General features: G+C 42.1%; 1 protein-coding gene across 3 annotated transcripts in view; it reads right to left on the bottom strand.

Annotated features, from left to right (window-relative positions):
* The window catches only part of C11H3orf33 (chromosome 11 C3orf33 homolog), a 34,532-nt gene extending 23,823 nt beyond the window's left edge, over positions 1-10,709 (bottom strand). For all 3 annotated transcript variants that reach the window (XM_045161771.1, XM_045161770.1, XM_045161769.1), the window contains exon 1: positions 10,355-10,709. In XM_045161771.1, the coding sequence (XP_045017706.1) occupies positions 10,355-10,456 (102 nt within the window). In that variant the 5' untranslated portion in view covers positions 10,457-10,709. The remainder of the gene's footprint in view (positions 1-10,354) is intronic.
* Positions 10,710-11,756: the final 1,047 nt, after the last annotated feature.

Below are 11,756 nucleotides of genomic sequence, written 5' to 3' on the forward strand. Positions count from 1 at the left end.
GTGGTACATGCCTTTAATCCCAGCACTTGGGAGGCAAAGGTAGATGAGACTGCTGTGAGTTTGAGGACAGCCTGAGACAACATAGTGAAACCCAGGTCAGCCCAGGCTACCTTACTTTAAAACAGCAATAATAAACAAAAGCTCAAAAATCAAAACAACAAAAATGGGGTAAATACTAAAAATTAGGAAGATCCTTTTATTAATTAATTAGTTTTGCTGCAAAGGACCTTGTACATGCTAGGTTTTCTTTCCTTTACACTATATCCCAACTTTTATTTCTTTTGAAATAGATTTAGCCCAGGCTTGCCTCAACATCCTGATACTCAGCCTCTTCCCTGCTGGGATTACAGGTGTGTTTCACAATGTCTGGCTTTCTAAATATTATTAATGCAAAAAAAAAAAAAAGAGGTGATAGAAGCAGTTTTTGTTGAGTCATGGGTTGTGTAATAAATTGAATCTGGTCCAGATATCTGGCCTCTGCCTTTGCCTCTGGTAATTTCCAAACCACTGATATATCTTGCCTGATAAGAGTATCCTTTACCAGGGCTGAAGAGATGGCTCAGCAGTTAAGGCACTTGCCTGCAGAGCCTGACGACCAGAGTTCAATTTCCCAGTATCCACGTGGAGCCAGATGCATAAAGGGGTGAATGTGTCTGGAGTCCATTTGCAGTGGCTGGAGGTCACCCATTCTCTTTGTCTCTTTCTTCTACTCTCTCTGTTTACAAGTAAATAGTTGTGTTTTTTTTTTTTTTAAAGTACCCTTTAACAGGGGGCTGTGTGGAGCCTGCAAAAGAGTCTGTTTCACTCATGGTGGTTTAGATCTGGAGGTATCAGCCTAACCTCAAGATGACTTGGGAATTGAGGTCAGCTATATATGGGCAGTTCTTGTCTCAGTTAAAAACTCTGGACACTAAGGCTTGGGTGACCTTTCCTGGTTGCACTAGTCCATGCGTTTTCTCACACATGGTTGCTGGGAGACTCAGTGTTGTCAATGACTCCAAGAGAGGATAACTGGGCTCTCCATTTAAAAGCCTTCCTGGATACATCTTACAAGGGATGTGTTGAGAAATAGAAAATTCTAAAAGAGGGAGTTTGCCATCCATATTCCACAAACTCCCTCTGATTCAGGTGCAACTCGAGTTTGGGAGCTGGGGAAGCTATGTAGTCCTTCATCCCCCACATCTAAATTGGACCCCTGGGGCTGAACCTTGTGACCCGTGCTACTCTTCTTGAAGCAGCTGTCTCTTGCGTATTTTCTTTTTCTGTGTCAATCAAATTTCTGACATATGCGTTCAGGATTCACAGCCCAATTCTAGCTCTCAGCAGGCTATCAATGTTGGTAAGCAATTTGTTTCTTAATATGACAGCTTGCTGTGTATGTTTTTGACAGTGTACTCTTCCCTAACTATAACTTAATGAATGTTGCTTCTATAAAACGTGAGTAATCACATTCCTCTGACAAAAAAAAAAAAATAAAAAAAAAAATAAAAGCCTTCCTGGACTCTGGTCCATCCATGCCTTCTCTTTGCAGATTTTAGTCTACAGTAACCATGTACTTGAGTATAACAGCCTTAAGTCAATCTAGTGAGTCTTTTTAGTAAATTATCACACTTGAGAGTATTCCTAAGCACTTCTAAACTCTGCAGTTTTGAAGTATTGGTAGGCCTGGGAACTGTTCTGATTAACTCTCTATAGGTTCATTACATTGCCTTGACTACTTTAATATTGTGAACTAAAGTTCCTAGAAAAAAGCTGTGCCTACTTTAGTTGAGCATGGGCTTGGTCGGCAAAAGTAGGAGGATCACTGTGAGATTAAGGTCAGAGACTAAGTAGTGAATTCCAAGTCAATCATTGTATAATTGTTTTAACAATGCCAGCTTTCACTACTGAGTTTTAAAAAATTATTTGACAGAGAAAGGTGGGGGGGGGGGGGGAGAATGGGCATGCCAGGGCCTCCTATCACTGCAAACAAACTCCAGACATGTGTGCTCCTTTGTGCATCTGGCTTACGTGGGTCCTAGGGAATCAAACCTGGGTCATTTGGCTTTGCAGGCAATCCCTTAACTGCTAAGCCATCCCTCCAGCCCACCATTGAGGTTTTTTTTTTTTTTTCTTTCCAATACTAGATAGAGATGAATACCAGGGCCATGTACAAGCTAGGCAAGTGATCTATTACTGAGCTCTGTCCTCATATTAAATCTTGAAACAACAAAGTCTAAGGACAATATTACAACAGACTCACTAGTATGATTAATGGGGGACGAGACAGTGACCAGATATAAGGATGTGAGAACAATCTGGCTGTGACATTTGTCACCCTATTGATCACCAGGTTTAATCAGCTGATCTGGGTGGCTAGGTGGGTGTCCCTTTCCTCCCTCACCCTTCTATGTGCATCCCTCCTGACGCTATTTACTTGGTCTAAGAGGACAACCTTCCTCTAGTAGAGGAGGACCAGTCTTTGGTCAATGGTATACCAGTAGCTGTGCTCCCCTACTAGAACCTCTAAACAAGCTCTCAAGAATGTGTCTAGGTTTGTACCTTGTGCTGGCCTGTAATTTGACAGTGGTAACATAAATGTATCAATTATACCAAGCTAATTTTATAAAATTTCTAATTCTGTTCCAGTGTTATAGTTTCTTAATTTTATAGGTATATGTAATAAATTACAATGTCATCATCATAAACTTTTCTAACAAATTCATTTCAAGGTAAGAAATAAGACTTTAAGATTCCTATTTCATATTATTGACTGATTAATTTTAAGTTACTTTGGTATTATGTTTCAGACCTATGTACAATTCTCTATGAATTATTACTTTTATTTTTTCAAGATATGGTTTCACTCTAGCCCAGGCTGACCAGGAATTCACTGAGGGTGGCCTTGGACTCACAGCCATCCTTCTACTTCTACCTCGCAAGTGGTGGGATTAAAAGCATGTGCATCGCGCCTGGTTCCTATGAATTATTATACTTTGTTTCATTCTTTGCACAAAATTGTTATAAATTTGTATTCTCTATTTTGACAATGAAAAGCTATTCAAATGTAGCAACTTTTTCTTGAGACACCATCTAATGTATCCCAGGCTAGCCCCAAGCTCCCTGTTAAGGCCTGGCCTTTAACTTCTGATCCTCCTGACTCATCTTTCAGAGTGCTGGGATAAATGGCATGCATCATCATACCCAGTCTCATATAGTGCTGGGAATTGAACCCAGAGCAACATGCATGTTATATGAATATTCTACCACCTGAGATACATACTAAGCCCAGTATTCTTTCCCTTTTTTAACTGTCATATATTAACAGTTATTAATACAATTTTTAAAAATCTTTGTGTGTATGTGTGGATATAAGCATGAGGTTCAGCAGATGTTGGTCCTTGCTTTTTACCTTGTGAGGCAGTGTCTATTGCTGTTTGCCATTGTGTTTGCCAGGCTAGTTGGCCCACAAGCTTCCCAGGATTCTCTTGTGTCAGCCTCTCAGACTTGCTAAAACTGTAGGCACTTGAGCTACTGTGTCTGGCATCAGATATTCTCAGGATCTGAACTCAGGTCCTCTTGTTTGTGTGGTAACTATATAACCCATGAGCTTTCTCCACAGCCCAAAGGAAGGAATTATTTTTAAAGTTCTTTATTTACACACACACACACACACACACACACTTCATTTTGGAAATTTGCATAGAATATTCCCCAAAAGTTGTGTTATATAGCTATATAGTCACTCTTTGAACTGCCTAGGAAAACATGATTCCCAAAGTATAAAAACCAACTGGGCAATCTGTTATATTAAATAAATCTCAACCATTTAATAGAAAAAGCAGCAAGCTTCTTTTTCTTCTTCTTTTTTTTCCTGTTAACAAAGCAAAGTAAAATTCATGTGTAAAGGGTTCAGGGAGCCAGGCAGGTGGCACATGCCTTTAATCCCAGCACTTGGGAGGCTGAGGTAGGTGGACTGCGTTGAGTGCGAGGCCATGCTGAAACTACATAGTGAATTCAAGGTCATCCTGGGCTAGAGCAGGATCCTACCTTGAAAAAACAAAAAGAGTTCAAAGAGATGGGGAGATAGTTCTGTGGGTAAGGTGCTTGTCTGCAATGCCTAACAACCACAGTGCAATCCCCAGTACCCACATAAAGCCAGATGCACAAAGTGGCTAGAGGTCCTGGCATGACCATTTTCTCTTTGCAAATAAATTAGGGCTGGAGAGATGGCTTAACTGTTCAGGCAAATAAATAAATATGAAGGGTTCAATGAGCAGGTTACATCTTTTATGGGACACATTTCACTCTACTCATTTGAAAGTAATGTATTATCTACTCTACTTTCTTCAAAGTTTAGGTACATACTAAAAAATGCAGAGACAGGGCTGGAGAGATGGCTTAGTGGTTAAGGTGAATGCCTACAAAGCCTAAGGACCCAGGTTTGATTCTCCACGTCCCACGTGAGCCAAATGTAAAAGGTGGTACATGCATCTGGAGTTTGTTTGCATTGGCTAGAGGCCTTTGTGTGCCCATTCTCTCTCTCCCTCTCTCTGTGTCTCAAATTAAAAAAAAACAATGCAGAGACAGCCAGGTGTGGTGGTGCACACCTTTAATCCCAGCAGAGGTAGGAGGATCACTGTGAGTTCCAGGCCACCCTGAGACTTCATAGTGAACTCCAGGTCAGCCTGGGCTAGAGTAAGACCCTACCTCAAAAAAAAAATTATTTTACATAAATAATTAGAAAATGCAGAGGTTTATTCCAGGTTTCATAATAAGAGTTTTTTGGAGGTAAGGTTTCACCCTAGCCCAGGCTGACCTGGACTTCCCTAAGTAGTCTCAGGGTGGCCTTGAACTCCTTGAAATCCTTCTACCTCTGCCTCCGGAGTGCTGGGATGAAAGGTGTGTGCCATCACACTCATCATAGATTTTTATTTTAACATTCATATCAATAGTTTAAACAAGTTTACAACTATTATTTTGTATTTATGACAATGATTCAATGTGCAGCCCACATTCAAGTCTATGGCTTTGGCAGGTTTTGGATCACATTCCACACAGGATTTTTTTAAATTTTTTTAATTTGTTTGTTTGTTTGTTGGGAGCCATAGAGCAAAAGCCTCTCCATTTTGCTTGGGCCTGCTCATAAGCTGACTCATTACTCAGAAAGCTGGTCCATCCAGGTTTCTGTTAGGTACTTCTGGAACCGGTCAGCAGACTGCTTACAGAATCTTATATTTTGCAAAAGACCAGTTTATGGTCAGGATGTGAAGCCTGGTGCAGTGAGGATATTAAGCCATTGAGGCAAGATTAGAAGAACACCTAATTACAACCCCTCTAGGTTTCCTGACAACTCCTTGCCCTGGCCACGTCCCCTTCCCCCTACAACTCCTTGCCCTGACCACATCCCCTTCCCCCTATAACCCTATATACCTACATGTAAGAATAAACTCTCGAGGCCTTGACAAACATCTAGCATGGTCTCCTTCCTGTGTCTGTTTGCCTTTTTTCATTCAGGTTAATTTTCCCCTCGTTTCCTTGTTCGACTCCCCGCTGGCTGGGGCATTTGTTTGTTTGGTTTTTCGAGGTAGGGTTTCACTTTAGCTCAGGCTGACCTGGAATTCACTCTGTATTCTCAGGGTGGCCTCGAACTCATGGCGATCCTCCTACCTCTGCCTCCCAAGTGCTGGGATTAAAGGCATTTGCTGCCACGCCCAGCCACACAGGATTTTATTAAGAGGTTTGTAAAGAAAAAATTTAAAACTTACATATCCAGACTTTTGTAAACAATCAGAGATTTTCAAGAATGCACTGATATTTGTGCTGACTAGACATTTTTTCCAACAAAGGTAGAAAACCCAATACCAGCTTTAGACTGTAGGTTTATATTTCAAAAGTTTAATATAAAATATTTCTGGTGGGGTGTGGTGACTCATTCCTCTAATTCCAGCACTTGGGAGGCTGAGGCAGAAGAATTGTTTTGAGCTAGAGACCAGATTGGGCTACGAGACTGTTTTAAAGATAAATATCATGGAAGTTGTCAATAAAAAGTATAAATAAAACCTACACTCAGTAGCAAAGGCCAATAAACTACAAAAGAGCTGTAAGGGAAGAGAAAGGAAGGGAGGGGGATACTTAATAGGATGGTATTATATATATGTAATAGATTAATGGGGGTGAAAAGGCCCAAAGTGAGGTCAAGGGAAGAGATTGAGTAAAGGAAAGGTGGAGGGAGGACTAATCAAAATCTAAGAGGATATAAATAAGTCACATGGAAACCTACTTTTTTGGACAATGGAACACTCAGGAGCAATAGATTGTTGCTAGAAAATTTTCAGTGCCAGGGATGGGATACATTCCAGTGAGTTGTTGGCTGGGGAGGACCCTGATGCTCTCAAAACATTACAGGCCAGTGTCAAGGCCCTTGGTTTCCCACCAGGAATAGAAGGTAAGACCCTATTGCTAAAGACTCCACATACTTGAGCTGAAAGGCCACTGAGATATCCTGCTGGAACTGAGCTGATAACCTCCTCCATGTAGACCAGCTAACAGAAAGCTGGAAGAAGCCATTTTGCATGCAGTTCGATGGGAGAAAGAGAAATCACCAGTGAAGATTCTCAACAGTAGACACTGCAAGCCTTATATTTGGCCAGCCAGGCCAAATGAGCCAACGGGTGAAATAGTGGCACGTCTGTCATGGGAGAAACCAACTGCCCTCTAATTTGACTGGAGGCCTGCTCCATGGGAGGGAATACATCCTTGATACGGAAAACTTAAAACAGGGGTAGTCATGAGCCCTAGGGGTGTAATGTCTGCTGTTGTCTGGCTAAATGTATATACTATACTTATCAAGCTGCCCAGTAAGCACTTCTCTTAATGTGCACACCCTTATATTAATGCTACTCTCACTTTTGGTAGAGAATCTTCTCCTTTCAGATGGCAGTGACCTTGGGATGACTCAGAAGGCATCATGGTGCTGGAAAGAAGTGACTGGAGTACTCAGTACTGCAATATGTCTATCACACCTTCCAAGGCTCAGGGTCTATTGTGGAAGAGGTGGCGGAAAGAATGTAAGAGCCAAAGGAAAGGTAGGACTACTTACAACATGCTCCAGACACAAAATGGCCTGCATAGCCATGTCGTCACAGTGCCTGACACTACCTACACAAGACCATCATAAGAGGAGGAAAAGATCATAACATCAAAATAAAAGACAGACTGATTGAGATGTGGAGGGGATATGATGGAGAATGGAGTTTCAAAGGGGAAAATGGGGGTGGGGAGTGTATTACCATGGGATATTTTTACAATCATGAAAGTTGTTAATAAAAATTTGAAAAAAAAAACTAGAAAAATTGGCTTAGGTGTTAAACAAACTTATTATGATTGATCAGGCAAAATGAAAACATTTCTAGAAAGGGCATTTTTGGTTTTAGTTTTACTTAGTCTTATAAGAACTTTTCAAACTTAAATTCAGATGTATACATCTGCATATGTGCATATGAAGACACTGACATAAAGATTAGCCAGCACATATATAATGTGTTAACTGGAGAAGTTAATTTGAAAGTGGATTTTACTTACTGATTTATTTTTAAGTAGATTTTATTAGAATTGGACATTTAAAGAAAAAAGCCACACATAAAAACCAGTCAGTGTTTTCAAGTACTATTAATTTACAATGATACATTCAGGCAAATCATTTTATATTTTTTTATTTATTTGTGAAAGAGAGATAGAGAGATACAGAAAAACAGGTTAAAAGCACAGCGAAAGAGAGAATGGATGCATCTACCACTGCAAATAAACTCCAGACACATGTGCTGCTTTGTCTTCTGGCTTTACATGGTACTGGGGAATGGAACCCAGGCTATCAGACTTTGCAAGCAAGTGTCTTTAACAGATGACCCATCTTTCTAGCTCCCAGGCAGATCATTTTAGATATCATTAGTGATTAATGTATGTAACATAGTTGCATATAACTATTAATAAGTTATTTTTAGCATGCATTACCCCAATTACCAAAGAATGTAATTGAAAATAAGTTTTCTTCATTTCTAGAACAAACACAATTAATGGATACATATTTAAGCTTCATCAAAGTGTGTAGAGGGGACCGGGAAATGGCTTAGTGGTTAAAGCCTTTGACTCTGAAGCCAAAGGACCCAGATTTGAATCCCCAGGATGCACACAAGCCCGATGCGCAAGGGGGTGCTCGTATGGGCTAGAGCACCTAGTGTGCCCATTCCCTGCATCTGTCCCTTTCTCTTCTGGGCTGGAGAAATGGCTTAGTTGTTAAGTGCTCACCTGTGAAGCCTAAGGCCCCTGGTTCGAGGCTCAACTCCCCAGGACCCACGTTAGCCAGATGCACAAGGGGGTGTATGCATCTGGAGTTCATTTGCAGTGGCTGGAAGCCCTGGCGTGCCCATTCTCTCTATTTGCCTCTTTCTTTCTCTGTCACTTTCAAATAAAAAAAAGTGTGTAAATTTAAAAGTATTTGAAAGTATGTAATATGAATGTGAAGAAATAAAAGGTCATCATGACAATCTGACCTTATTATTATTTTTTTTTATTATTTGAGACAGACAGAGAGAGAGAGAGAGAGAGAGAGAGAGAGAGAGAGAGCGAGCGAGCACACCAGGGCCTCTAGCCATTGCAAATGAACTCCCAATGCATGCACTACCTTGTGCATCTAGCTTATGTGGGTACTGGGGAATCAAACCTGGGTTCTTTGGCTTCACAGGCAAATGTCTTAACTGTTAAGCCATTTTTCCAGCCCAGAGATAACCTTTTTAATCCAAAATTAAAAATCAAAATACATTTCACTTGCAAGAGTCTAGTGGGTACTTCATTTATTCAAGTAAGCATTTTAATTATGACACATGACAACAGACAACCATGTGACAAAGCTTGGTGGCAATTTACGACTCCTCACCTTGAGGATGAGTCATTTTCCAGGTGATTCTTTTTTTTTTTTTTTGGGTGGGAACTAGCATGGTTTATTGTAAGCATAGAAGTTGTCAATAAAAAAATTATACATTAAAAAATGTGGTACCTGGGCTGGAGAGATGGCTTAGCGGTTAAGCGCTTGCCTGTGAAGCCTAAGGACCCCGGTTCAAGGCTCGATTCCCCAGGACCCACGTTAGCCAGATGCACAAGGGGACACACGCATCTGGAGTTCGTTTGCAGTGGCTAGAAGCCCTGGAGTGCCCACTCTCCTCTCTCTCTCTCTCTCTGCCTCTTTCTCTCTGTCGCTCTCAAATAAATAAATAAAAATAAACAAATTTTTAAAAATGTGGTACCTGATTTGAGAAGCAGCTAGAATGGAAAAGCTGAATATCAGAGCTATTGGGAGGGTCTGAACCAAACCCAAACCTTTAGTTTAAGAGAAAGGGAGCTTTTCTGAACTGCAGAGATTTTGCACCTTCAATCTGAAGACAACTGGTTGTTAAAACTGATGGAGTGCTACTGGCATCTAGTGGGAAGAGACCAGAGATACTGCCAAAAATCCTACAAGGCACACAATTGCCACTACAACCAAAAATTATGTATCCCAAAATTTCAATAGTGCTGAGGCTAAGAAATCCTGAGACAGGGCTGGAGCATTCGCTTAGCAGTTAAGGCACTTGTCTGCAAAGCCAAAGGACCCAGGTTCGATTCCCCAGATCCACATAAGCCAGATGCACAAGGTGGCACATGTGTCTGGAGTTCGTTTGCTGTGGCTGAAGGCCTTGGCCTTCCCTCTCTCTCTCTACCTTTCTCTCTAAATAAATAAAATAAAATAAACATGCCCATTTTAAACACTGGGAAACAATGCAAACCATCACTTCACCATCATATACACAAGTGGCAATACTTCAGAAAAAAGGAAAGGCCAATATTTCCAATTCCACTTGTAGGGAAGAGCAGCATGACTTTAAATAAAACTAGACAATCCTCTGAGCATTAAGGTCATAAGGTTTCCATATGATCTCCCCACTCGGGACACGTAACAATCTCTTTTGCTTCAGAAACTGAGTATTACAAAAAAGAAAACAGGCTGATCAATACCGCTAGTCAATTCTAATTGTCCACAGAGGCAGCACTCTGTCCTGTTGGTTTTCACGAAGACCACACCGAGGTCTCAGCAAATGTCAGGCACTGTGCTAGGTACTACACACACATTCTTACTGCAGCCACCTGCGGCTCCAGGAGTATTAAAGAACGTGGTCCAAATCTCAGCCAGGCAGGAGCAGAGCTAGGACTCTGGGATCTCCTGCTCTTGAACACTGCGTTAAGGGCATGGAACCCGAGACACCAACACTGGCTGCAAGTCTCCCTGCGAGCAGAGCCGCTGGGGGCTGCAAAGCCAGGGCGGGGTCCCAGGAGCTCTTACTTCTCTATCTCCAGCGCTGCCACCTTCCGCTTTTCGTAGTTTGTCACTGAGGGCACGCACGATGTTAGGAGTGAGCGGCGCGAAGTCCTTCTCGGGGTTCATAGTGGCAGCTCGGGAGCCTCGAGAATCCTTAGCCCGCGGCTGCCGGGACCGTACCAAGGCCCGGGGAGTCTGCGGCTCCGCGTAGACCCCGCCGCCGGCTCATGGACCACGAGTTTCCGAGTCCTCCCGCCTCGCTCTACGGCCGCGCGCTGCCTCAGAACTCGGCCCCGGACTCTGCCCTCCCACGCGACCCCGGCCGCCAAATCACTCCCAGGGCCAGCTCCCACCAGACACCGGCTAAGCTCGCGGGGTAGCGGCCATGTTGCTCGAGTCACATGATCCGCAGCGACTTCCGCCTTCCGCCCCTAGGGCCCGCCCATCGACAGCCACCCCAGGTGATTCTTTTAGGATCTGACTTTGACACCCAACACAGGCTTTCCAACAGCAATGCATGAGTTTTAGAGGCTACTGCCTCTTTCCTTAGATGCTGTGTGAAATTTTCTCCCACCCAAATTATCCTTCACTACTTACAAAAACTTCACTCTAAAATTATACCTACGTTACAAAGTTAACAAAATCATGAGTTAGTATATATATTCACAAAAAGATTAAATTATTAAAACTCAAATTTAATCTCTCCCTAACTTTTGAAGGATTTATGATACTTATAAAAAGTCCTACGTAGGGCTGGAGAGATAGCTTATTGGTTAAGACACCTGTTTGAAAAGCAAAAAGAGGGCTGGAGAGATGTGAAGCCTAAGGACCCCGGTTCGAGGCTCGGTTCCCCAGGTCCCACGTTGGCCAGATGCACAAGGGGGCGCACGCGTCTGGAGTTCGTTTGCAGAGGCTGGAAGCCCTGGCGCGCCCATTCTCTCTCTCTCCCTCTACCTGTCTTTCTCTCTGTGTCTGTCGCTCTCAAATAAATAAATTAATTAATTAAAAAAAAAAAAGAGCAAGGTTCAATTCTCCAGGACTATGTAAGCCAGAGGCACAGGTGGCACATGCATCTGGAGCTTGTTTTCAGTGGCTGGAAGCCCTGGCGTGCCCATTCTCTCTTTCTCCTCCCCCCCCCCCAATAAATAAAAATAAAATATTTTTTAAAAGAATAGTGCTATCTAACATTAAATATGCAAAGAACCTTATCACTGGGTGCACCTATATAGAAAATTGGTAATATACTCAAAAACTTGGAAAAAAAGTTTGATTCACCTGACTAGCAAATGTCCACTGAAAACTATAGTTTACAAACAGAAGTGTATGTTTTGAGAAATGGAATACAGTGCCTGATTTGGCATACTTAGGAGATCTTTTCACTAGCAAAATGTTTAATAAAGAAACTGAATTTCAGGACAGCCTGGGC

The sequence above is a fragment of the Jaculus jaculus genome, chromosome 11 (assembly GCF_020740685.1).
Source record: "Jaculus jaculus isolate mJacJac1 chromosome 11, mJacJac1.mat.Y.cur, whole genome shotgun sequence".
NCBI classification, from domain to species: domain Eukaryota; kingdom Metazoa; phylum Chordata; class Mammalia; order Rodentia; family Dipodidae; genus Jaculus; species Jaculus jaculus.